Source organism: Salvelinus sp. IW2-2015, linkage group LG1 (assembly GCF_002910315.2).
Source record: "Salvelinus sp. IW2-2015 linkage group LG1, ASM291031v2, whole genome shotgun sequence".
NCBI classification, from domain to species: domain Eukaryota; kingdom Metazoa; phylum Chordata; class Actinopteri; order Salmoniformes; family Salmonidae; genus Salvelinus; species Salvelinus sp. IW2-2015.
The window spans coordinates 28,287,955-28,313,777 of NC_036838.1; the positions used below are offsets into that span (position 1 = coordinate 28,287,955).

Genomic DNA, 25,823 nt, shown 5'->3' on the forward strand with positions numbered 1-25,823 from the left:
TCCATGTAAAGGTTGGGCCCCCCAGATAGAATATGAACACTTCAGAGAAATATGAAGACTTCAAGAAATTAGCTTTAAAACAGCAACATTTTCTCTCAGCTTCATGGCAAAATGTGTAGAATAGCATGAGATTAGCTTTAAAACGGCAAATTCTTCTCTTTGCCCAATGGCAAAAWGAAATACCCCCCACACACAAAAACAGTACTTGTCATTCTGTGTAGCTCTGCTGAAACATCAATCTCTTCCATTCCTGCTAAAAGAATCACAGTCCTGCAGGCATTATTTTGGACCGTGTCAAATGACAAGTTAGTCACACTAAAGGTGCAGCTCTCATTCAACTATCTAGTCCACATGTCTTTGGGTCCCCCCTCAGGCAGAAGCAGCTGGCATCTTGACAGTGCTGTTATCCATAAAAGCTCCAGTAGCAGCAGACAATTGCACCAACCATTGACTCCACCAGCGGAACTTGCCTCCCGAACRCTTTCTCTCTCACTCGCAGGATGGCTGCTTCTCGCTCTGCAGGCAAGCATGAGACTCTCCCAGGGACGGTGCAGGACACCCAACAAAGTGTGAAGGAGCGCGGCCAGTGGGATAGCAAAATGGAGTTTATTCTAACTGTGGCTGGCGCTATTATTGGACTTGGAAATGTATGGAGATTTCCCTATCTTTGTTACAAGAACGGTGGGGGTGAGTCAACAAAGTCTTATTTTTGCTTGTTGGTTAAATATGTGCATACATTACATACTTTTTGTGGGGTCGGTGGGGGGTAAGGAGGTCAGTCCCTTGAAAAAGGTTCTTTAGAACTTCCAAAATCTTCTTCAGAACTTCCAAAATACTTACCATATTTATGGGTCAGTTTAGTGAAAATAAGAAATAGGTGTGTGAGGTATGTTGCAGCTGATCTAGTCTTTCATAACAGCTATTCTTACATTGAACCAGTCTGCTAGCTAAGAGTTGGTTACGGCTCATGAAAATACTGTAAATATAGTCATCAGCTCTGTCTTTATTTTTTTATTTAACAGTTACAGTTTTTTACTTTGTGACTCACAGGCAAGTCCTAAATGTATTGTCGTGTTGTACCTAAATATCTTTCAGTGTCACCACAGAGAACATGAAAATTAACCCAAAATATATTTGATCTTATGTTATATTTTTCCCCGAGGTGGTGTGATATATGGCCAATATACCACAGCTAAGGGCTGTTCTTAGGCCCAACCCAAACCACAAACTGGTTACCAACGTAATTAGAACAGTAAAAATACATGTTTTTTTCATACCCGTGGTATACGGTCTGATATACCACGGCTGTCAGCCAATCAGCATTCAGGGCTCAAAACACCCAGTTTATAATACAGTTTATAATACAGTGTATACTACAGGCTTAACTTGTGTGAAATTATACAATAGATACTAGAAAATATAATGTTTTATAACACATATACCATTCCTAATAACATTACATCCAAGTTTTTTATAAAAKGTTTGATTGTGAGAGCATAATTATAATATTACGATGATGCAATTATCCTATCCTATTCCACATTCTCTCTCTCTTGTTTACAAATGCGTTGTTGATTTGTTCCCTGGTCAGATGTTAAATCAGGCAAAAAGAGGAAAGAGGAGGATTGTTTTTTTGTTTAGCTAATATAAAGCTCCTTGAAATGACACAAAGAACCAAATCTGCATCCAAATACTTTAGTGAAACCCCCTGGGAACTGTGTGAACACAGATGACCCCATGGTCATTGTGCTGGTTTCTCATTCCCATCACTATGCGATAACTAAGTACACATTCATTCACCTTGCATGGTCACAATTTCAAATAATATTGATGATTGTTGAATGAGGAGGATTTATACCTTTCCATAATTTTCCACACTGCACTTTCAGCAGTTTTCTTGGTTTGCTTGGTGTCTCTCAGATGGAGGGAGTTAGTTGACACTAGACTTAGATATCAGTGGCGTGACCTGTTCAGTATTGATGGAGGTTGAACCCGTCTGAGAGGACATCTGTCGCAGGCAACGGGAATGTGATTACTAAAACCGGGTATATTATGAGAGCCACATTGAGGGTGTGATCCACGAGAGCCAGATCAAAATGGGATTGTTCAGATGTGTAARGGTGAAAGATACAGAGAACTATGTAGGCTGTCAGTGTCAACTAATCTCAGCACCCAGAACCAAATCAGCTATATTAAGGCTGTCACAAAAGATTTGTGTCAACTAAAGTTTAATGTTTGAAAATAGATGAACATTAAGCATTGTATGGAGGCCTAATATATATGACTCCTTCCTGTACTATAGGGGCATTCTTCATCCCATACATCCTGTACCTGGTGACCTGTGGCATCCCTCTGTTCATCCTGGAGACGGCTCTGGGCCAGTACACCAGCCAGGGTGGCATCACCTGCTGGAGAAAGATCTGCCCGGTGTTTGAAGGTGAGTTTTTCTGTACAGTCCTGTACACTTAAGTTAAAAGTTACTTTTTCAAATGCCTTTGCCGCAGCACAGGTAAGTTACATTGTTATCATTGTGACAAACACTCTGGCAGGATGAGCCTTTATTATCTGCTTCACGGATAATGTCATAATGTAGACGTGCGTAGCATGGTRTTGTTACATCACAGTGAAGTTAAAAGATGATGGTGCATCTATGTATAGTTGAAACGTTATTTAAGTTAAATAAGGCACACAGCAATGAAGAGTAGAGTGAGACTTACAGTAGAGTGAGTAGGCTCTATGATAGGGTGTGCGTTCGTTATTTGCGTTGAGACACAAAGCAAAAAATTGGTTCGTGATCTTCATTCATTAAGATGTCTGTGCAGTTATATAGGGCCTCTCCCATTCTGAGAATATGTTTAAAACACTAACTCATATATCTAACTCATATTACAACAGTGTCCCTTTCTGAAGACCCAGTCTGCATTACATTTTTATTAAACATTTTGAATTAAAAATAATATATGCCATTTAGCAGACCCTTGGAATTGAACCKATGACCCTGGCATTGCTAGAGCCACACTATTACCAACTGAGTCTGAGTTACAGCTGACGCAAGCACACTAACTTTCAAGGGATAAAAAAAGTTATTTCCAAAAATGCAAATCAAACAGCATTCAGAAAGGGTACTTGTAACACAAATTGATTGGATTTTAYACATATTTTCAGAATGAATGGGGCCCTGTGGTAAATCTGACTCAATCTGTCATGGGGAATCAAATACAACCAAGGTAAATGGGAAAATCATGTTAGGTTGTTGATTTTTATCAGCATGTTGATATGTTTCTCTTCTTGTCTTCATCAGGAATGGGCTATGCCGCCCAAGTGATTACTATATATGGATGTATGACCTACATTGTGATTCTGGCGTGGGCTTTCCTCTACCTGTTCTCATCCTTCGCTGTTGACCTGCCATGGGCCAACTGCAACAATGCCTGGAACACAGGTATTTACAGTACTGGTGACTCTACTGAAACTTGGTGCAGAGGCGAACTGCTATGTTTCATAGGTTTCGATTGAAACGGGCCCCAGCTGCCCACTGACTGACTGATAAAATGATTTAAAAAACGTTATATGGTCTACGTATTAAAAAATTATTGAAATTAAAAACATATATGAAATAAATATTTTCAGTTGTGGGATAATAGTAATCGTTGCAGGTAATGTCCGTGAGAAAATGTCCCTTTTGGGGGAAATCAAACAGGGCATTCGATAATCATTGCAGAAGCGACTACCTTCGTAGCTTGGTTGTAAAACACAGAGTACTGCAAACAAGTAACATCRATCACAAAAATTCAACCAGTCATAACCACCCAAAATTCTCAACTGCTTGCAGGCACAATAGTTCAGTGGATATCATGAACAGTCAGTGTGTTCAGGTGAACACCTTCTGACAGTCTAAGAGAAGACAGTGAAGACAGACGAAACAGTGAGAATAGTGGGGGAGGGGTGCTTTCTGCTGTGGGCTGTCTTCTACCTCTCACTACCACTCCCCCCCTCCCACATCAACGTTTTTACCTTGTCATTGGACCTCTTTGCTCAGATTGAATTAAGTACATTCAAATGTACTCTGGGCGTTCCMCCAATTCGGTGCTTTTTGAGAAGTGTAAAAAAAAAAATACGTTTGATAAAAAAAATATTAAAAAACGTTTGATTTCCCCAAATGTTGGCCCTCTGTCATAAAGAGCACATGTTCAACTTCATAAACTTCGCATCTCAAGAGGTTACATACAAAAACAAATGATTATAGTATGTTCCTATTAAGTGCCAAATAAATGAACAGGGTTAATGATTTAATCTTAAATCAGTCATAAATCCCCTTGTGACAGGGAGAATGGAAGCTTGTGTGCAACAGGGAGTGGCATTTTATTGATTTTGAAAAAACATTTCTAGCCTGTCTATCTACGGGTAACCTAACATAGCAGCTGTAAAAGAAACGCCTGAAACTAAATCCCCTACATACTGGTCTTGACAAGAAGAAAAACAACTGTTGGGGGAGGTTGACTTCTGCACTGTTCAACTAAACCAGCAAATTTGATGGAGGAGTTAAGATGGAGTGTTGCCTTGTTATTCTCCAAAAGCTTTTGTTAATGTACACAGGCTCTCTTTCCATTTCCCCTGAAAACCGGAACATCCAGTTGTTGGGGACTCAGCAGAGGCTAATTTATGGGCAACAGGGTTGACACGTTGTGCTCAACCCGCTCAGATTTCCACCACTAAAAACCAGAAAATTGCCAAAAAGAGTAGAACCAGCTCACCTGCTTTTACGCTATGATCTGACTATTAGATGTTACTTTTGAAAAAAAAATATTTTAAAAGGACTAGTTTCACTATATTAAATTGAGAAATCAGTTCACGTAACAGGGTTGACCTTAAAATGAGGGACAGATGCAAATGAATCACTAATCACATTAAATAAATAATCATCTTCATAGATTACTTTGTAAACACAACAAAATACCTAGAGCATTGCAATGATGGTGAAAACTTGGAGAAATGTTGGGGTTAGGTGGGTTAAAATCTTCCTAGATAGAGGGTGAAATGTGACACTTTGAATTCTCCATGTGGTCTATATTAAAATGCAATATTGGTGCACTCTTCTCGTGGAAAGACCCACTCTCTTTTTAAAAAAGTAAACAGACGCTAGAACTGTCCTATTCAAACCAGGTTTGATCATTCTGCCCCATTGCGTTTAGCATTTACAAGTCGCTTTTGAGTCAATCACATTAAGAGGGTCTGGATATTAGCTAGCATATCCACTTAAAGCTGTCAAGTTTCTAACATGCTACAACTAGACTTCAATGTATTTCAGATGCTTGTGTGACATTTGGCATCAAGAATGCCAGCAGCAATTGGACTGGTTCTCTCCTGAATTCGTCATCTTCCGTTGTGGAGTTTTGGCAGTAAGTCTATAATTAATGCTGTGTTTTTTTCACCACTGCATCTTTCATGATTAGATGCTTGACTACTTACATGAGAAATGAATAAGGTACCATAGTCTTATTTTGTTTAAAGGGAGTTGTATCATAATATTTAAATTGTTGTTATAAGAATACAATAAACTACAATAGACTGCAACACATTTACATACAATACATTTTCTCTCGGAATCAAAATGTATTGCAGTGTCAACCATTTCTCCTTACAGGCGGCGAGTGCTACGGATATCAGATGGGATTGAGTCCTTGGGAGGTATTAGATGGGAGCTGGCTCTGTGTCTTCTACTGTCATGGATTGTCTGTTACTTCTGTGTCTGGAAAGGAGTGAAGTCTACTGGGAAGGTGAGGGTTATAAGATATTGTAGTCAGACAGTAGTTTCATAACTATGCATCATTCCAATCTCAATCAAATTTAAAATCAGAGGTCAAAAATAACAAAAAAACTGAAAAAAAAACGGTTATTTTCTGTAGCTGTAAAGTTACTTGGTGAGACAATGGGTCTGTCGTTAGTGTGGTAATACCGGTATGTGTGGCTATGTTGTGTTTTCTGTATTGTACTAACCCTGTACTACTACTAATTCATAGGCAGCGTACGTGACGGCTACCTTCCCCTATGTCATGCTAGTGGTGTTATTAGTCAGAGGAGTGACCCTTCCAGGAGCTAAAGATGGCATCTTCTACTACTTGTATCCCAATACAACACGGCTAGCTGATCCACAGGTACTATCTGTAGTATAATCTGTCGTATAAATCTATGGGCCAGTTTCCCAGACAGATTAAGCCTAGTCTTGGACTAAAAAYATCATAGGAACAGGAGCCTACTGTATCTCCTGTCACATMAGGCAGCTTGATGTACAAGTACACCCCCTAAACAGGATGTTAGTCTATCACAGGGCCTTACCCCCAATCTATCTCCTCAAAGCTGAGTAGCAAGCAGAAACACATCAGGTCCCATTTTTACACAGCCAGGGATTGATCTCCCAACCTTGCAATKTCAGGGAGAACTGTCTAACCACAAGGCCATTGAGTCTTAGTACAGGAGTATGCTTGATCAGTGTCCAAGGAACCAGCCCTCTAAGTCTTTCTCTATTCTCACCACATCTTACTGGTATACATTTCTGTTGTGACATGTTCAGTTTATAACTTCAGTTGAAGTCTTCTTTGTCTGTTTGTTCATCAATAAGGTTTGGATGGATGCAGGAACGCAGATATTCTATTCTTACGCCATATGCCTGGGCTACCTGACCTCTCTTGGAAGCTACAACAAATACAACAACAACTGTTACAAGTGAGTTTACAACTAGGCTGTGGGTTTAATAAAAAARGTGGCACATTGAAGATCTCGCATAGTTGGCTTATTTAGCAGTGCCATGAGGATCCATAGCCACAAGATTTCTTCAGCCAGTCTGGAGACAGTAAAAAGGCACATCTGGGTAGGCGAGGTTCTGGCTGGAGGAGTAGAACACTTAGAAAAGAAAAGCTGCACAATCTCATGGCTCTGATGCATTCATTCTCGTCACTGAATAATGTTTCGACAGCAAGCTGCGTACATCAGGGTTTCATCTGGTAAACACTGCAGGTCAAGATCTCTTCAGAGCATATAATAAAAGTTGTCTCCTTCAAATACAGTACGCCAGGAGGATTCATGGCACAACATGTCATGTCACAACACTACCTCAATTGCCATGAATGTTAATCACCTGTATTTACATCTTATTAGACCCTTGCCAATGACAACACTGCATGTTAAAGAGGATGACTATATCATGTGTTGAAAAAGGTTGAACACTGTTTCGTGCCTTGCAGAGACTCCTTCTACCTGTGCTTGTTGAACAGTGGGACCAGCTTCGTGTCTGGTTTTGCCATCTTCTCCATACTGGGTTATATGGCTSYYGAACAGGGTGTGGACATCTCTGTGGTTGCTGAGTCAGGTGAGGCTCTAAAGGACATTCATCTACAAGGGTGTGACTCCTTATTATGCTCCTGATCAACCTAAATACTGTCTGACAACATAACTGCCCACTTTCCTCATCTGAACTTAATTTTTGTCTACCTCGTCTGGTAAAAGCACTGGCTGTGTCCGAAGTACTGTARGTCTTGCCTACTACTTACTAAAACAACATACTGTGTACTAATCGTACTACATACTATTTAGAACATACTGTTTAGTAAAAACGAATGCAGTAAGCAACAAATATCAACATCCTAGGCTCATCCTACTGAGAATGTTGCATTTAATGCGCAATTGCGTTGATTCAAATTACGTTTGGGTACATATATTCTATAACGTTTTCCTTGTTGCCCTGCTGCAGGTCCTGGCCTGGTGTTCATAGTGTACCCCCAGGCAGTGTCCCTGCTCCCCTGCCCTCAGTTCTGGGCTGTCTGTTTCTTCACCATGATCATCCTATTGGGAGTGGACGGCCAGGTTAGAGCTCACCACGCCCTCCACCAACACCTCCACCTGGGTGTCTTGTCCCTGCTGTTCTTTCCTCTACCTTCCCTTTCCATGTACAGTACATTGCCCTCTCTCATGTTCCCCAGTTTGTCGGCCTTGAGAGCCTAATGACCTCAGTAACGGACATCTACCCAAACCTCATCAGAAAAGGCTACCGGAGGGAGATGCTGCTGCTGCTCATCTGCTGCTGCTGCTACCTGGTCGGACTCATCATGGTCACAGAGGTGAGAGGTCACAGACACAGGTCTCCACTGCACACCAGCTCTCAGACTGTTGTTGTAGTTGTTGTTGTGTGACTACAGAGGTGGTTCTCTGATATCTGAACATATAATATCACGAACATAAATTGAAGCACCTTAGTTAAATAACTTCAAAACAATGGCAATAAAAGGGTGGATCTGGGTAGCACTTTTTGATCCAAGTCCTTTATGGTTGTGTATTACAATAACTATAGTGAACAAAAATATAAACGCAAAATGCAACAATTTCAAGGATTTTACTGAGTTACAGTTTATATAAGGAAATCAATAAATTTAAATAAATTCATTATGCCCTAAAGTATGGATTTCACAAGACTGGGCAGGGGCGCAGCSATGGGTTGGTCTGGGAYGGCATGGGCCCACCCACTGGGGAGCCAGGCCCAGCCAATCCCAATGAGTTTCTCCCCACAAAAGGGCTTTATTACAAACATAAATACTCCTCAGTTTCATCAGCTGTCCAGGTGGCTGGTCTCAGACGATACCGCAGGTGAAGAAGCCGTATGTGGACATTACACGTGGTCTGCGGTTGTGAGTCCGGTTGGACGTACTGTCAAATTCTCTAAAACGACATTGGCTTATGGTAGAGAAATGAACATTAAATTCTCTGGCAACAGCTCTGGTGGACATTCCTGCAGACAGTATGCCAARTGCACGCTCCGTRAAAACTTGAGACAGCTGTGGCATTGTGTTGTGTGACAAAACTTCACATTATAGAGTGGCCATTTATTGTCCCCAGCACAAGGTGCACCTGTATAATGATCATACTGTTTAATTAGCTTCTTGATTTTCCACACCTGTCACATGGATGGACTACCTTGGCAAAAGAGAAGTGCTCACTATCAGCGATGTAAACAAATTTGTACACAAAATTTGAGAGAAATAAGCTTTTTGCACAAATGGAAATGGAAAATGCACAGCTATTTTCAGGTCTCTCCAGAGATGTTCGATCGGGTTCAAGTCCGGGCTCTGGCTGGAACACTCAAGGACATTCAGAGACTGGTCCTGAAGCCACTCCTGCATTGTCTTGGCTATGTGCTTAGGGTCGTTGTCCTGTTGGAAGGTGAAAACTTCGCCCCAGCCTGAGGTCCTGAGCGCTCTGGAGCAGGTTTTCATCGAGGAACTCTCTCAACTTTGCTCCGTTCATCATTGCCTTGATCCTGACTAGTTTCCCAGTCCCTGCAAAACATCCCCACTGCATGATGCTGCCACCACCATCCTTCACCGTAGGGATGGTGCCAGGTTTCCTCCATGTATGACACTTGGCATTCAGGCCAAAGAGTTCAGTCTTGGTTTCATCAGAACACAGAATCTTGTTTCTCATGGTCTGAGAGTCCTTTAGGTGCCTTTTGGCAAACTCCAAGCGGGCTGTCATGTGCCTTTTACTGAGGAGTGCATTCTGTCTGGCCACTCTACAATAAAGGCCTGATTGGTGGAGTGCTGCAAAGATGGTTGTCCTTTTGGAAGGTTCTCCCATCTCCATAGAGGAACTAAGGGAGCTCTGTCAGAATGACTATCGGGTTCTTGGTCACCTCCCTGACCAAGGCCCTTCTCTCCRGATTGCTCAGCCAGCTCTAGGAAGAGTCTTGGTGGTTCTAAACCTCTTCCATTTAAGAATGATGGAGGTCACTGTGTTCTTGGGGACCTTCAATGCTGCAGAAATGTTTTGGTACCCTTCCCCAGATGTGTGCCTCGACACAATCCTGTCTCGGAGCTCTACGGACAATTCCTTCAACCTCATGGCTGTCAACTGTGGGACCTTATATAGACAGGTGTGTGAATTTACCACAGGTGGACTCCAATCAAGTTGTAGAAACATCTCAAGGATGATCAAATTAAACAGGATGCACCTGAGCTCAATTTCGATTATMTGACAATGTTGCGTTAGGAGGTAGGTGAAGGAGTCAGGCGCAGGAGAGCAGAGATGTCTGAGAAGCGTACTTTAATAGGCAAGTCCACCAATAAAGGTATGGCACAATCCAAAAGTAAAARGCCCTCGACAACAGAGAACCCGTACTCACGCACYGAGGAACAAACAAAGCTCCGACAATAACACACTCTTGTTAAATCCGTGAAAACAAGAAATAGGGCATAACCTCACCGAGCTACATCACTATAAAAAAATTATCTCGCACAAACCTAGGCAGGCAACAGGGTAAATATATACACACAGAAATTAAGGCAAATGAAACCAGGTGTGAAAGAACCAAAGACAAAACAAACAGAAAAGGAAAAAGGGATCGGTGATGGCTAGTAGACCGGCGACGCCGACCGCCGAGCGCCGCCCGAACAGGGAGAGGAACTACCTTCGGTGGAAGTCGTGACAGATTAATTTAATACATTTTAGAATAAGGCTGTAACATAAAAAATGTCAATGGGTCTGAATAATTTCCGAATGCACTGTAGATCTGTAAACATTGATTGTACTGTATATTGAAGCCTCATTTTTTTTTTCTCGCAGGGTGGCCTCTACATCATCCAGCTGTTTGACCATTATGTGTGCAGTGGTGCCACTCTGCTGCTCCTCTCCATATGCCAGTCACTCAGTATTGGATGGATATATGGTAAGAATAGAGAAATTACACTATGTAATCATGGGCAAACACATACATATGCAAATCTAGCTTCCTCTACAGATTTTCTCTCACTATAAAAATTAAAAATAATTGAAAGTCCTGAAAGGGACATGAGTACGCACTGGGCACACACTGGTTGAATCAATGTTGTTTCAACGTCATTTGTTAACATATTGTGACATGGAATCAACGTGGAAAATACATAGGATTTTTCAAAAGTCCTCAACCGGTACTGTTTTCATCTCATTTCATCCAGTGTTGTAAACATTTAAAGTATGGTAAAACTTRAACTTAAATACATTGACATAACCTGACTAACAGGTTCTTACATCAATCTAATTTCAACATAATCAACAGAACTATCTATACGTTGAAATTGCATAGAAAATTCCACATAGAAACCAAAGTATTTTTCATCCTATATTCAATATACTGTTTATTGGGTGCAATGTTCCCTCTAATTAGTTTTGGCACTGAGAACATTTCAGGTCTTGTGAGCGGAAACTTGAATATTGTGAGAATTCTGTGCAACTTCCGGCTTGTGTTTACAGTGAAAACTGAGGCTATACCCACTTTAAGTTACCGTTTTAGACTGTAGCCAATAGGCTATTGTAGCTATTTGAGCATAATGTAGGTCTATCAGAGTGGCAAATACATTAGCATTTTCACATGGAAATAGCTGATGATGATAGCCTACAGCAGCATATGTAGTGTTCAAAAAAGCCTACATTCCATCATGAGACCTTTAAAAACTTTTTTAGATTATGCAGGGCTTGACATTAATTAATGCATTTTTACTTGGTCTGTAACACCATGGGCCAAATAGGTGACTGTAAATAGGTGACTGTAATTATGTGACTGTAATTGCATTGTATTATCTTGCATGATGCAAGACCACTTCAAATTAATAATTTATTATTATTATTATACCGAGAACGAGACAATGTAGGCTACCCTCTGCCTATTGGCTTATTTGCATAATCAAGCCTATTTCAAAATACAACATTGTCCCTTTAATATAAATAAACAAGCTTTTTTTCCTGACTCGCTTTTCAAAGACAGTTTGAAATGTACACGTTTTGTGCTCTTGTAGGAAGAAGTAATTCCTGGGCTAATAACTCGCTAACTAGCAAAGAACATCAACAAATGTGCACACGCGTGGCTCTGCGCCCTGATCTGAAAAGGGCATCCACTGGCGGGTGATTGAAAGACTGCTCGTGGGCTAGGGTCAATAGAATTCTACTTCGATGCACTCTGGCTGACTACAACAAAATCACAGACTCAATCTTGCAAAGTTCAATTTGGTTTGGTTTGTTGCATTGAAAAGAGGCTGATATTATGTTGATTAGATCACATTAGAGAAAACTTTGATCTATYGTGCAAACTAATGGGGCGAACTGTGAAGTTCAATCTCCTGCGTCTTTGTAAGGGCTGGCATTTCTTCTGCGCGGCAGTCCTGGAGGAGGTGTGTGGCCGCTTAGAGGGAACATTGACTGGGTGGTTGAAATTACACTGATATGTTGTTGGTTACACTGATACACTACATGACCCAAAGAATGCGGACACCTGCATGCCGAACATCTCATTCCAAAATCATGGGCATTAATATGGAGTTGGTCCCCCCTTTGCTGCTATAACAGCCTCCACTCTTCTGGGAAGGCTTTCCACTAGATGTTGGAACATTGCTGCGGGGACTTGCTTCCATTCAGCCACAAGAGTATTAGTGAGGTTGGGCACTGTTGGGCGATTAGGCCTGGCTCGAGGTCGGTGTTCCAATTCATCTCAAAGGTGTTCGAWGGGGTTGAGGTCAGGGCTCTGTGCAGGCCAGTCAAGTTCTTCCACACCAAATTCGCCAAACCATTTCTCTATGGACCTTGCTTGGTGCATGGGGGCATTGTCATGCGGAAACAGGAAAGGGCCTTCCCCAAACTGTTGCCACAAAGTTGGAAGCAAAGCATTGTCTAGAATGTCACTGTATGCTGTAGTGTTAAGATTTCTCTCCACTGGAACTAAGGGGCCTATATCGAACCATGAAAAACAGCCCCAGACCATTATTTCTCCACCAAACTTTACAGTTGGCACTATGCATTGGGGCAGGTAGCATTCTCCTGGCATCGCCAAAACCAGATTTGTCCTTGGACTGCCAGATGGTGAAGTGTGATTCATCACTCCAGAGAACCTATTTCCACTGCGCCAGAGTCCAATGGCGGCGAGCTTTAAACCCCTCCAGCCGACACTTGGCATTGCGCATGGTGTGTGCGGCTGCTCGGCCATGGAAACCCATTTCATGAAGCTCCCGGCCAACAGTTCTTGTGCTGACGTTGCTTCCAGAGGCAGTTTGGAACTCGGTAGTGAGTGTTGCAACCCGAGGACAGACGATTTTTTACGTGCTACACGCTTCAGCACTCAGCGGTCCCATTCTGTGAGCTTGTGTGGCCTACCACTTCACGGCTGAGCCATTGTTGCTCCAAAACGTTTCCACTTCACAATAACATCACTTACAGTTGACCGTGGCAGCTCAAGCAGGGCAGAAATTTTATGAACTGACTTGTTGACCACCATTTTTGGCATGCAGCGCGACACGTCTCCTTCGCATAGAGTTTATCAGACTGTTGATTGTGGCCTGTGTAATGTTGTCCCACTCCTCTTCAATGGCTGTGCGAAGTTGCTGGATATTGGAGAGAATTGGAACCCGCTGTCGTATAAGTCGATCCAGAGCATCCCAAACACGCTCAATGGGTGACGTGTCTGGTGAGTATGCAGGCCATGGAAGAACTGGGAAATGTTCAGCTTCCAGGAATTGTGTACCAATCCTTGCAACATGGGGCCATGCATTGTCATGCTGAAAAATTAGATTAAGGCGACGGATGAATGGCACAATAATGGGCCTCAGGATCTCATCACGGTATCTCTGTGCATTCAAATGGCTATTTATAAAATTCAATTGTCTTTGTTGTCTGTAGCATATGCCTGCCCATACCATAACCCCATTGCTACCATCTGTTCATAACGTTGACATCAGCAAATCGCTCGCCCACACGATGCAATACAAGCTGTCTACCATCTGCCTGGTACAGTTGAAACCGGGATTCATTCGTGAAGAGCACACTTCTCCAGTGTGCCAGTGGMRATCGAAGGTGAGTATTTGCACACTGAAGTCATTTAKGACGCCAAACTGCAGTCAGGTCAAGACCCTGGTGAGGACGACGAGCACGCAYACGAGCTTCCCTGAGACGGTTTCCGAKAGTTTGTGCAGAACTTCTTTGGTTCTGCAAACCCACAATTTCATCAGCTGTCCGTGTGGCTGGTCTCAGACGATCCCGCAGGGGAAGAAGCCGGATGTGGAGGTCCTGGTTTGGCGTGGTTACACGTGGTATGCGGTTYTGAGGCCGGTTGGACGTACTGCCAAATTCTCTAAAACGACATTAGAAGTGGCTTATGGTAGAGAAATGAACATTACATTCTCTGGCAACAGCTCTGGTGGAAATTCCTGCACTCAGCATGCCAAATGCACACTCCCCCAAAACTTGAGACAGCTGTGGCATTGTGTTGTTTAACAAAACTGCACATTTTAGAGTGGCCTTTTATTGTCCCCAGCACCTGTGTAATGATCATGCTGTTTCTTGACATACTACACATGTCAGGTGGATGGATTATCTTGGCAAAGGAGAAATTCTCACGAACAGGGATGTAAAGAAAATTATAATTCAGCTCATGAAACATGGGACCAACACTTTACATGTTGCGTATTTATTTTTTCAGTGTATGTTGAATTTGAGATTTAACTAGACGTATTTTAATTGACCTCATTTCAACGTCATGCTACACGGGGCCCCCCAGGAMTGTGTGCTTAGCCCCTCCTGTACTCCCCGTTCACCCACGACTGTGTGTCCATGCACAACTCCAACTCCATCATCACGTTTTTATTTGTATTTTATTTGTATTTWTTTAACTAGGCAAGTCAGTTAAGTCAGTTAAAAACMAATTCAAGTTTGCTGAAGGTGCGACAGTGGGAGACCTGATCACCAACGACGATGAGACAGCCTACAGGGAGGAGGTCAGAGACCTGGCAGTGTGGTGCCAGGACAACAACCTCTCTCTCAACGTCAGCAAGAACAAGGAGCTGTCATGTATTACAGGAAACAGGGGCAGGTGCACACCTCCATCCATATCAARGGGGCCGCAGTGGAGAGGGTCAAGAGCTTCAAGTTCCTCAGTGTACACATCAATGTCCTCTAACTCCAGCACAGTCGGGAAGAAGGCACGGTAGTCCCTCTTCTCCCTCAGGAGGCTGAAACGATTTGGCATGGCCCTTCAGATCCTTAGGAACTTTACAGCTGCACCATTGAGAACATCCTGACTGTTTGTATCACCGTCTGGTATGGCAACTGCACATTAAAACTGAAAGTGGATCTACCTAGACCAGTATGGACTATTGGAACTTTGAGAGTTAACCATCCCTGTGAACAGGTTTGGTGTCTCATATCATATTTTTTTTTACAGAAGCTGTAACGTGTACGCTAAGAATTGGGAAGCAACTACAGGGAGAGCACATTTAATAATAAATTGAACATAGTACAAAATAAGAAACATGAAAAGTGTACAGACATGAAACAGAAACAGAGTCAATAACGCCTGGGGAAAGAACCAAAGGGAGTGACAGATATAGGGGAGGTAATCAGGAAGGTGATGGAGTCGGTAGTCATTTAGGCAGGTTACCTTAGTGTTCTTGTGCACAGGCACTATGGTGGTCTGCTTAAAACATGTTGGTATTACAGACTCGGACAGGGAGAGGTTGAAAATGTCAGTGAAGACACTTGCTAGTTGGTCAGCGCATGCTCGCAGTACATGTCCTGATAATCCGTCTGGCCTTGTGGCCATGTGAATGTTGACCTGTCTAAAGGTCTTACTCACATTGGCTGTGGAGAGCGTGATCACACAGTCTTCCGGTACAGCTGGCGCTCTCATGCATGTTTCAGTGTTATTTGCCTCGAAGCGAGCATAGAAGTAGTTTAGCTCGTCCGGTAGGCTTGTGCCACTGGGCAGCTCTCGACTGTGCTTCCCTTTGAAGTCTGTGATGGTTTGCAGGCCCTGCCACATCCGACGAGCGTCATAGCCGGTGTAGTACGACTCGATCTTAGTCCTGTATTGATGCTTTGCCTGTTTGATGGTTCGTCGGAGGACATGGCAGGATTTCTTTTAAGCTTCCGGGTTAGAGTCCAGCTCCTTGAAAGCGGCAGCTCTAGCCTTTAGCTCAATGCGGAGGCTGCCTGTAATCCATGTTTTCTGGTTGGGGTATGAATGTACGGTCACTGTGGTGACGACGTCATCGATGCACTTATTGATGAAGCCAATGACAGATGTGGTGTACTCCTCAATGGCATTAGAGGAATCGCGGAACATATTCCAGTCTGTGCTAGCAAAACAGTCCTGTAGCTTAGCATCTGCTTCATCTGACCACTTTTTTATTGATCTAGTGACTGGTGCTTCCTGCTTAAATTTTTGCTTGTAAGCAGGAATCAGGAGGATAGAATTATGGTCGGCTGAGGCACGGGAGCCTGTAGAGCCAGCTGAGGCGCGGGAACCTGTAGAGACGGGTGAGGTGCGGGAACCTGTCGAGCCGGCTGAGGCGCGGGAGCCTGATGAGCTGGCTCAGGCATAGGATCCCGGCGAGCCGGCTGAGGCATGGAAGCCTGACGAGCCAACCGAGACTTGAGAACCTGTCGAACCAGCTCAGGCATRCCCGGTAGCATTGGCAATGACAGCCTGACGAGTCAACTGAGGCTTGAGAACCTGTCGAGCCAGCTGAGGCATGAAAGCCCGACGAGCTAGCTGAGGCATTCCTGGTAGCTTCGGCAATGGAAGCCTGACGAGCCAACCAAGGCTTGTGAACCTGTCAAGCCAGCTGAGGCATGGAAGCCTGACGAGCCAGCTGAGATAACCCCGGTTGCTTCAGCAGCTGCCCTTCGACCTGACGTCACCAGTAAAAAAAAAGCAAAAGAAAATCCCTGTTATTCTGTAAGGCGTTATTCTGTAACGTGTATGCTAAGAATCGGGAAGCAAGTACAGGGAGTGCATTTAATAAATAACGGTATATGGAACAAACAAAGAACCACGACTAGCATACAGACATTAAACAGAAACAATAACGCCTGAGGAAAGAACCAAAGGGAGTGACAGATATAGGGGAGGGATTCAGGAAGGTGATGGAATCCAGGTGAGTCTAATGAGGCGCAGGTGCACGTAACGATGGTGACAGGTGGGCGTAATAATGAATAAACTGGCGACAACGAGCGCCAGAGAGGAGGAGCTGGAGTAGACGTGACACAGGATACCCACTGATCAGACACTGGTTGAATCAACGTTGTTTCAAAGTAATTGGTCAACGTATTGTGATGTGGAATCAACGTGGAAAATAGATWGGATTTTTTTWAAAGTCATCAACCAGTACTGCTTTCATCTCATTTCAACCAGCGTTTGTAAATATTGAAATAGGGGTAAAACTTAAACTTGAATACATTGACTTAACCTGACTAACAGGTTGTTACATCAATTTAATTTCAACATAATCATCAGAACTATGTATACGTTGAAAGTGTGTGGAATATTTCAGGTAGAAACGTAAACAAATCTTTTCCATCCTATATTCAATTGTACACGGAGTGTACAAAACGTTAAGAACTCCTTACTAACCCTTTCTCCTAACCCTAACCTTAACCCTTTAACCTAACTTATAAACTAGCTAAAGTTAGCCACCTAGCTAGAATTCGTAACATACCATACGTTTTGCAAAAACGTAACATGTTGTACGTTTAGTAAATTCGTAACATATAATACAAATTGTAATTCGTAAAACATGTTTTTTTCATTGCACTGTTCCGAACAGCAAAATAAAGTTCTGAAATGGTTTGAACCAAAAAAAAAGTTCTGCTTTATATCGTTCTTTTCTGTTCCTTTTGAAACCTCTGACATAGATTTTTTTTAAACATTTAGCTCGACATTAAATTACTTCACCAATCAGTGCGGATCGAGCAGCTTGCTATGGAGTGGGTAAGTGATTTCATCTTTATAGGGAAGTCGTTAAGAGCAAATTGTATTTTGCCGTAACAGCATGGTTTAATTGAATCATAATGAAAGACAAACACACACACTGTGCACTGTGCTGCCAGTCACTATGGACAGACAAGTGTAGGGTGTGAGATGCGACTGGAGGCTTGGCTTGAAGTGCTGGGCATCTTGTTATGACATGATTTACCGGAATTAGGCTTCWATGGAGGAATTTTGAATGTCTTTGAACTTCAGAGATTTGGCTTAACGTTGGATCAGAGCTAACAATCTTGTGTGTGCAGAGCAGCACTAGAATTAAAACACAACTTACCTTTCTGTAGTTAATAAATCCAATGTGGAACGTGATAATTATAGTATCCTTAACTACATTRTGAAAAAGTTAATCCATTCCTCACTATTTAAAAATCTCTCTTCCTAATTTTTTAATCACATTTGTAATGTCGTCAGTAGGCTATAATAAGCAATGCTTCGGAGGGGAAGGGCCAGGCAGTTTACACACACACACACACTGGCAAAGATTTCCAGCTGGCAGGCAGACACTAGAATACTTTTGAGTGACAGAGTGAGGGCTTGCATAGGAACTTTGTTGTGATTTTTGTGGGACTGGAAAAAAAGGCTTGTAACATTAAAGAATGTTATTTACCGGTTCCATTGCTTTTAAAATAACGGTTCTGTTCCAGAAAAATATAGATCCCGGTTCTAATTCTGTTCCTCAAATAATTGTATTATTTTCTGTTTTTTAATTCTGTTCCCTAAACTGGTTCCAACCCCTTATTACAAGGGATTGGAGCAAGTAGGTTGGCTGCTAGGCATTTGTATATTACAGCATATTAATACTAMGTGTTTTATATCACTTGCACTTCTAGAGGCCTAAACAAAGGCTTCCAAACTGTCCGTGATTACAGGGTAAAACAGATCAAATGGACATGGTTGAATATTCAACCATTATAGGTTTAATAAATCCTCTTAAGGATCGGACTCTTTTTTTCCAATTTTCACCTAAAATGACATACCCAAATCTAACTGCCTGTAGCTCAGGACCTGAAGCAAGGATATGCATATTATTGATACCATTTGAAAGGAAACAATTTGAAGTTTGTGGAAATGTTAAATTAATATAGTAGAATATAACACATTAGATCTGGTAAAAGATAATACAAAGAAACGTGTTTTTTTGTATTTTTTTTTGTACCATCAGCTTTGAAATGTAAGAGAAAGACCAAAATGTATTATTCCAGCCCAGGTGCAATTTTGATTTTGGCCACTAGATGGCAGCAGTGTATGTGCAAAGTTTTAGACTGATCCAATGAACCATTGCGTTTCTGTTCAACATTTGGTATCAAGACTGCCCAAATGTGCCTAATTGGTTTATAACTGTGCACTATCCTCAAACAATAGCATGGTATTCTTTCACTGTAAAATCTACTGTAAATTCGACAGTGCAGTTAGATTAACATGAATTGAAGCTTTCTGCCAATATCAGATATGTCTATGTCCTGGGAAATGTTCTTGTTACTTACAACCTCATGCTAATCACATTAGCCTACGTTAGCTCAACCGTCCCGACCGATCCTGTAGAGGTTTTAAGATCCACTGCCAGTCTGATCTGTCCCCTATATACATTTTGAATTGTTAGGGAACTACTAACACATATCACTTAAATTYATACAGGACTCTCACTAACCGGGTGGAACAAATATAGCCACTTTCAAGGCATGCRTTAAAATATGTTAATGAGCCAGCGGTTCTTTCCCCTCTCACAATACTTTTCTACAATGCACCATCATTTATAGTATGCAGCATTAAATATACAGCAAAACAACAATACAGTACGTTATTGTTGAATTGTATTGAAAATCTATTCAGGAATTGCTAATAGTGAATATGTAACTATATATTACAGCATACCAACTGATATTTGGTGTTTTATATCACTTGCAAGCCTTGACAAAGGCTTCTAAACTGACAYTGACTACAGGGACAAACAGATCAAAAGGACAAGGCCAGCCACTCAACCATTACATGTTTGCGACTTGCTGTCACTCTGATCTGTCCCCTATATCAGGTATTCCCAAACTGGGGTACGGGGTACGCACAATGCCGTCGGGGGTACGCCAAATAAAAATGTGAATCACATTTTCAAACAGTACATTTATATTTTCCAATGGGCCTATACATTTGGGTGAGGTTTTTTTCTCGCCTGAGTAGCCTTGTTTCACTGACAAAAATWAAATTWAACCATCRAGTGTTCAGCGAAATAYCAACACAATGTCAAATACAGGCAGCCTAGTCAAATAATGAACATCCAATCGCATTAACCGTTACTCTTTCGCGGGAAACCTTCACTCTTGCACAGACATATAGAAACGAAACATGACAATGTAAAAAAACAAGCCACGGGAGTTTTTGAGCGAGAATAAAGATGACTTTCGAGTAGTAAGACATGTATAAAAGCAATAGATACCATTAATAAGAAGGGGCTAGAAGCGTCTTATATGGTGAGCTACCCCATACTATTGTGGAGGACTTAATTCTTCCTGCTGCTGCGGATATGGCTGGGACAATGCTGGGGGAAAAGGCCCAAAAACTATACAGACAATGACTTCATCAAACAACACTGTTTCACGACGCATCAGTGACATGTTTTGAAACAATTACTGCTTCACATACAAGCCAGTGAATTATATGCGTTACAGCTGAGTCAACAGACCATGGCGGGCCTGGCACAGCTCCTGGTATATGTCCGTTACGTCCGTTACGTTTATGGGGGGTCAATTAAGGATGACATCCTCTTCTGCAAACCACTGGAAACAAGGAAAACATGAGAGGATATTTTTAAAGTACTGGACAGCTTTGTGACATCAAATGGACTTTGGTGGTCAAGATGAGTTGGTATCTGTACTGATGGCACAAAAGCCATGACAGGGAGACACAGTGGAGAGGTAACGCGCGTGCAAGCAGTTGCTCCCAACGCCACTTGGGTACACTGCAGCAACCACCGAGAGGCTCTTGCTGCCAAGGGAATGCCTGACAGCTTGAAAGATATTTTGGGCACTACAGTGAAGGTTAACAGGTTAACTTTGTTAAAACAAGGCCCCTGAACTCCCGTGCATTTTCTGCATTATGCAATGATCAAATCAAATCAAAGTTTATTTGTCACGTGCGCCGAATACAACAGGTGTAGACCTTACAGTGAAATGCTTGCTTACAGGCTCTAACTAATAGTGCAAAAAAGGTATTAGGTGAACAATAGGTAAGTAAAGAAATAAAAACAACAGTAAAAAGACAGTGAAAATAACAGTAGCGAGGCTATAAAAGTAGCGAGGCTACATACAGACACTGGGTAGTCAGGCTGATTGAGGTAGTATGTACATGTAGATATGGTTAAAGTGACTATGCATATATTATAAACAGAGAGTAGCAGTAGCGTAAAAGAGGGGTTGGCGGGTTGTGGGTGGCGGGACACAATGCAGATAGCCCCGGTTAGCRAATGTGCGGGAGCACTGGTTGGTCGGGCCAATTGAGGTAGTATGTACATGAKTGTATAGTTAAAGTGACTATGCATATATGATCAACAGAGAGTAGCAGCAGCGTAAAAGAGGAGTTGGGGGGGKACACAAAGGAAATAGTCCGGGTAGCCATTTGATTATCTTTGACAATTTTTAGGGCCTTCCTCTGACACCGCCTGGTGTAGAGGTCCTGGATGGCAGGCAGCTTAGCACCAGTGATGTACTMGGCCATACYCACTACCCTCTGTAGTGCCTTGTGGTCGGAGGCCGAGCAGTTGCCATACCAGGCAGTGATGGAACCAGTCAGGATGCTCTCGATGGTGCAGCTGTAGAACATTTTGAGGATCTGAGAACCCATGCCAAATCTTTTCAATCTCCTGAGGGGGAATAGGCTTTGTCGTGCCCTCTTCACGACTGTCTTAGTATGTTTGGACCATGATAGTTTGTTGGTGATGTGGACACCAAGGAACTTGAAGTTCTCAACCTGCCTAGCCAAGGTATTAGAATCCCTGACCAACTCACAGCTAATTTATTTACTTTCTCACTTTTTTCTGAATGTGAACCAGTCTGGTTTAGATTTGGACATAACACTTTTAAGTCTATGCTTGTTTTACATGTTGTGTTAAATTGCCTAGATCATAAAATCATTGTGCTGCCTTATTTATAGACCTTTCCAAAGCCTTCAACACCGTTGACCGTTCCCTACTCATAAAAAAAGCTATTTTACCAAGAAGGAGAGTGATGGAGTGCTGCATTAGTTGACCTGGCCTCCACAATCCCCCGACCTCAACCAAATTGAAATGTTTTGGGATGAGTCGGACAGCAGAGTGAAGGAAAAGCAGCCAACAAGTGCTCAGCATACGTGGGAACTCCTTCAAAACTGTTGGGAAAGCATTCCAGGTGAAGCTGGTTGATAGAATGTCAAGAGTGTGCAAAGCTGTCATCTAGGCAAAGAGTGGCTATTTGAAGAATCTCAAATATAAAATATATTTTGATTTGCCTATTCTATAATTCACGCAAAAATGTCTCAGATGGACTACACTTTTACTAATTGGAATCGTTCTCTCATCGAGTGTGTTCCCGCCTATAAATATCTGGGCGTTTGGATTGATAAAGATCTAACGTTTAAAAAACACACAGAAGAGCTAGTTAAAAAGATACGATTTAAAGTGGGCTTCTGTCACGTCTACTCCCGCTCCTCCTCTCTGGTGCTCGTTGTCGCCAGTTTACTCATCATTACTCACACCTGCCACCATTGTTACGRGCACCTGCGCTTCATGAGACTCACCTGGACTCCATCACCTTCCTGATTACCTCCCCTATATCAGTCACTCCCTTTGGTTCATTACCCAGGCATTATTGACTCGATTTCATGTCTGTACACTTTTCGTGTTTCTTGTTTTGTACTAGTTTTCATTTATTATAAAATTTGCACTCCCTGTAGTTGCTTCCCGATTCTTAGCATACACGTTACAGAATAACGCCTCACCAAAGGGAAGCAACAGGGATTAATTGTATTTTTTTTGCTTTTTTACTGGTGACGTCAGGTCCAAGGGCGGCTGCTGAAGCAACTCGCCACAGCCGGCTCTGTGGGTACACGTGCCTCAGCCGGCTCTGTGGCTTCCCGCGCCTCAGCCGGCTCGTCGGGCTCCCGTGTCTCAACAGAAACGACCACCCTGGTCCTTGGGACCGTCCCTCTGGTCGGTGTCCTGCGGCTGGAGCCATGCGTCAGGGAAGGGGTACTGTCACGTCTACTCCCGCTCCTCCTCTCTGGCGCTCATTGTCCCCAGTTTACTCATCATTACGCACACCTGTCACCATRGTTACGCGCAACTGTTGGCTCGTCAGACTCCCATACCTCAGCTGGTCGGGCTCCCGTACCTCAGCTGGCTCATTTGGCTCCCATGCCCCAGTCGGATTGTCGGGATCCCACGGGCTCATCGAGCTCCCACGCCTCAGCCTTCTCTGCGGGTTCACGCGCCTCATGCCGTCTCTGCGGGTTCACGCGCCTCATGCCGGCTCTGCGGGTTCACGCGCCTCATGCCGGCTCTGCGGGTTCTCGCGCCTCAGCTGGCTCTGCGGGTTCACGCGCCTCATGCCGGCTCTGCGGGTTCACGCGCCTCATGCCGGCTCTGCGGGTTCTCGCGCCTCAGCCGGCTCTGCGGGTTCTCGCACCTCAGCCGGCTCGTCGGGTTCCCGTGCCTCTGTCGGCTAGTCGGGTTCCTCAGGGAGGTGGTACTGTCACGTCTACTCCCGCTCCTCTCTGGCGCTCATTGTCACCAGTTTACTCATAATTACACACACCTGTCACCATCGTTACAAGCACCTGTGCCTCATGAGACTCATCTGGACTCCATCACCTTCCTGATTACCTCCCCTATATCTGGCACTCCCTTTGGTTCTTTCCTCAGGCGTTATTGTTTCTGTTTATATGTTTCATGTCTGTACGCTACTCGTGTTTCTTGTTTTGTTCCATGTAACTTTTATGAAATGCACTCCCTGTACTTGCTTCCCAATTCTTAMCATGCACGTTACATCCTGTAACATGTCTGTCTCTTTCGAAGGCGCTGAACGCTTCTGTGACAACATTGAGGACATGATTGGCTATAGGCCCTCCTCCCTGGTCAAGTATTGTTGGCTCTACATTACCCCTACTATCTGCACAGTGAGTTTAAACCCAGTCCATTTTTATCATTATTTCATTCATTCTTTTTTATGGATACAACTGCAATTATGCTTACAAAACTTTCTGCTGTCTATCAATGGCAAGGCAAGACATAATCAAAACAACAATGAAACAACATATTTCTGACATCTTCTTTTCTCTCTTCAAGGGAACCTTTGTATTCTCCCTGCTGAAGTACAGCCCTTTGAAGTTCAACAACACATATGTGTACCCGTGGTGGGCCTACTGGCTAGGCTGGTTCCTGGCTATGTCTTCCCTATCTCTCATCCCCATCACCATGGTCTACAAATTGTACCGGGGCAAAGGGACTTTCTGGCAGGTCAGTATGATGGGAAGTTTTCCCTGGAACATTTAAAAGTGTGAATGATTGCATCAAATTCTTGTTGTTGCACTTTGTCATATTTACAAAGTTAACAATCTAGAAAATGTAAATTAGAAAGGCTAAATAAAATTAATCTGATCGGAAAGGCTGGGACCTTTCATCTGGTTCTTTCATCTCTAGCATATAGTTTATGCACTATTCTGAGATTTGTAAGAATACTTTTGAAGCACATTGATTATACTTACTTTGAGATCCCTTTGCTCCCAAGCGCCTCCAGACAATCTGTCGGCCAGCAGATGACCTTCCTATGATGATGAAGGAGGAGATGGTAGGTCTCTATGCTCTGGATCATGTTACTGACGATGAGAAGACATACAGCAATAATCTATAGACTGACTGTTCTACTACTACTTTTCGGGCTGGTTTCCCAGACACAGATTAAGCCTAGTGGGACTGAGACCATGCTTTTTCGTCCAGGACTAGGCTTAATATGTGTCCGGGAAACAAGCCTTTTTTTTGTCTATTTTTGTAATTTAAAAAAAAAATATATATATATATATATACACACAGTGGCAAGAAAACGTATGTGTACCTTTTGGAATTACCTGGATTTCTGCATAAATTGGTCATCAAATTTGATCTGATCTTTATAATAGACAAACATAGTGTGCTTAAACTAATAACACTCAAATTATTATATATTTTTTTGTCTATATTGAATACATCATTTAAACATTCACAGTGTAGGTTGGAAAAAGTATGTGAACCCCTAGGCTAATGACTTCTCCAAAAGCTAATTGGAGTCAGGAGTCAGCTAACCTGGCGGCAGGGTAGCCTAGTGGTTAGGGTTTTGTACTAGTAACCGAAAGGTTGCAAGTTTGAATCCCTGAGCTGACAAGGTACAAATCTCTTGTTCTGCCCCTGAACAAGGCAGTTAACCCACTGTTCCTAGGCCGTCATTGAAAATAAGAATTTGTTCTTAACTGACTTGCCTAGTTAAATAAAGGTAAAATAAAAAAAACTGGAGTCCAATCAATGAGATGAGAAGAGATTGGAGATGTTGGTTAAAGCTGCCTTGCCCTATTAAAAAAACGCTCACATAATTTGAGTTTGCTATTCACAAGAAGCATTGCCTGATGTGAACCATGCCTCGAACAAAAGAGATCTCAGTAGACCTAAGATTAAGAATTGTTGACTTGCATAAAGCTGGAAAGGGTTACAAAAGTATCTCTAAATGCCTTGATGTGCAAGACAAATTGTATATAAATGGAGAAAGTTTGGCACTGTAGCTACTCTCCCTAGGAGTGGCCGTCCTGCAAAGATGACTGCAAGAGCACAGTGTAGAATGCTCAATGAGGTTAAGAAGAATCCTAGAGTGTCAGCTAAAGACTTACAGAAATCTCTGGAACATGCTAACATCTCTGTTGACGAGTCTACGATACGTAAAACACTAAACAAGAATGGTGTACATGGGAGAACACCACGGAAGAAGCCACTGCTGTCTAAAAAAACATT

The 25,823-nt window shown here is 42.7% G+C and overlaps 1 protein-coding gene across 1 annotated transcript; it reads left to right on the forward strand.

The window, feature by feature from the left end:
* Positions 1–312: 312 nt before the first annotated feature.
* On the forward strand, positions 313–25,814 carry slc6a11a (solute carrier family 6 member 11a). The gene is made up of 14 exons (XM_023987964.2): positions 313–687; positions 2,303–2,437; positions 3,302–3,442; positions 5,309–5,399; positions 5,645–5,777; positions 6,021–6,155; positions 6,620–6,723; positions 7,242–7,366; positions 7,748–7,860; positions 7,977–8,114; positions 10,609–10,711; positions 23,865–23,965; positions 24,135–24,305; positions 24,577–25,814. The coding sequence occupies exons 1-14, from the start codon at positions 501–503 to the stop codon at positions 24,697–24,699; spliced, it is 1,800 nt and encodes a 599-aa protein (XP_023843732.1). The 5' UTR covers positions 313–500; the 3' UTR covers positions 24,700–25,814.
* Positions 25,815–25,823: the final 9 nt, after the last annotated feature.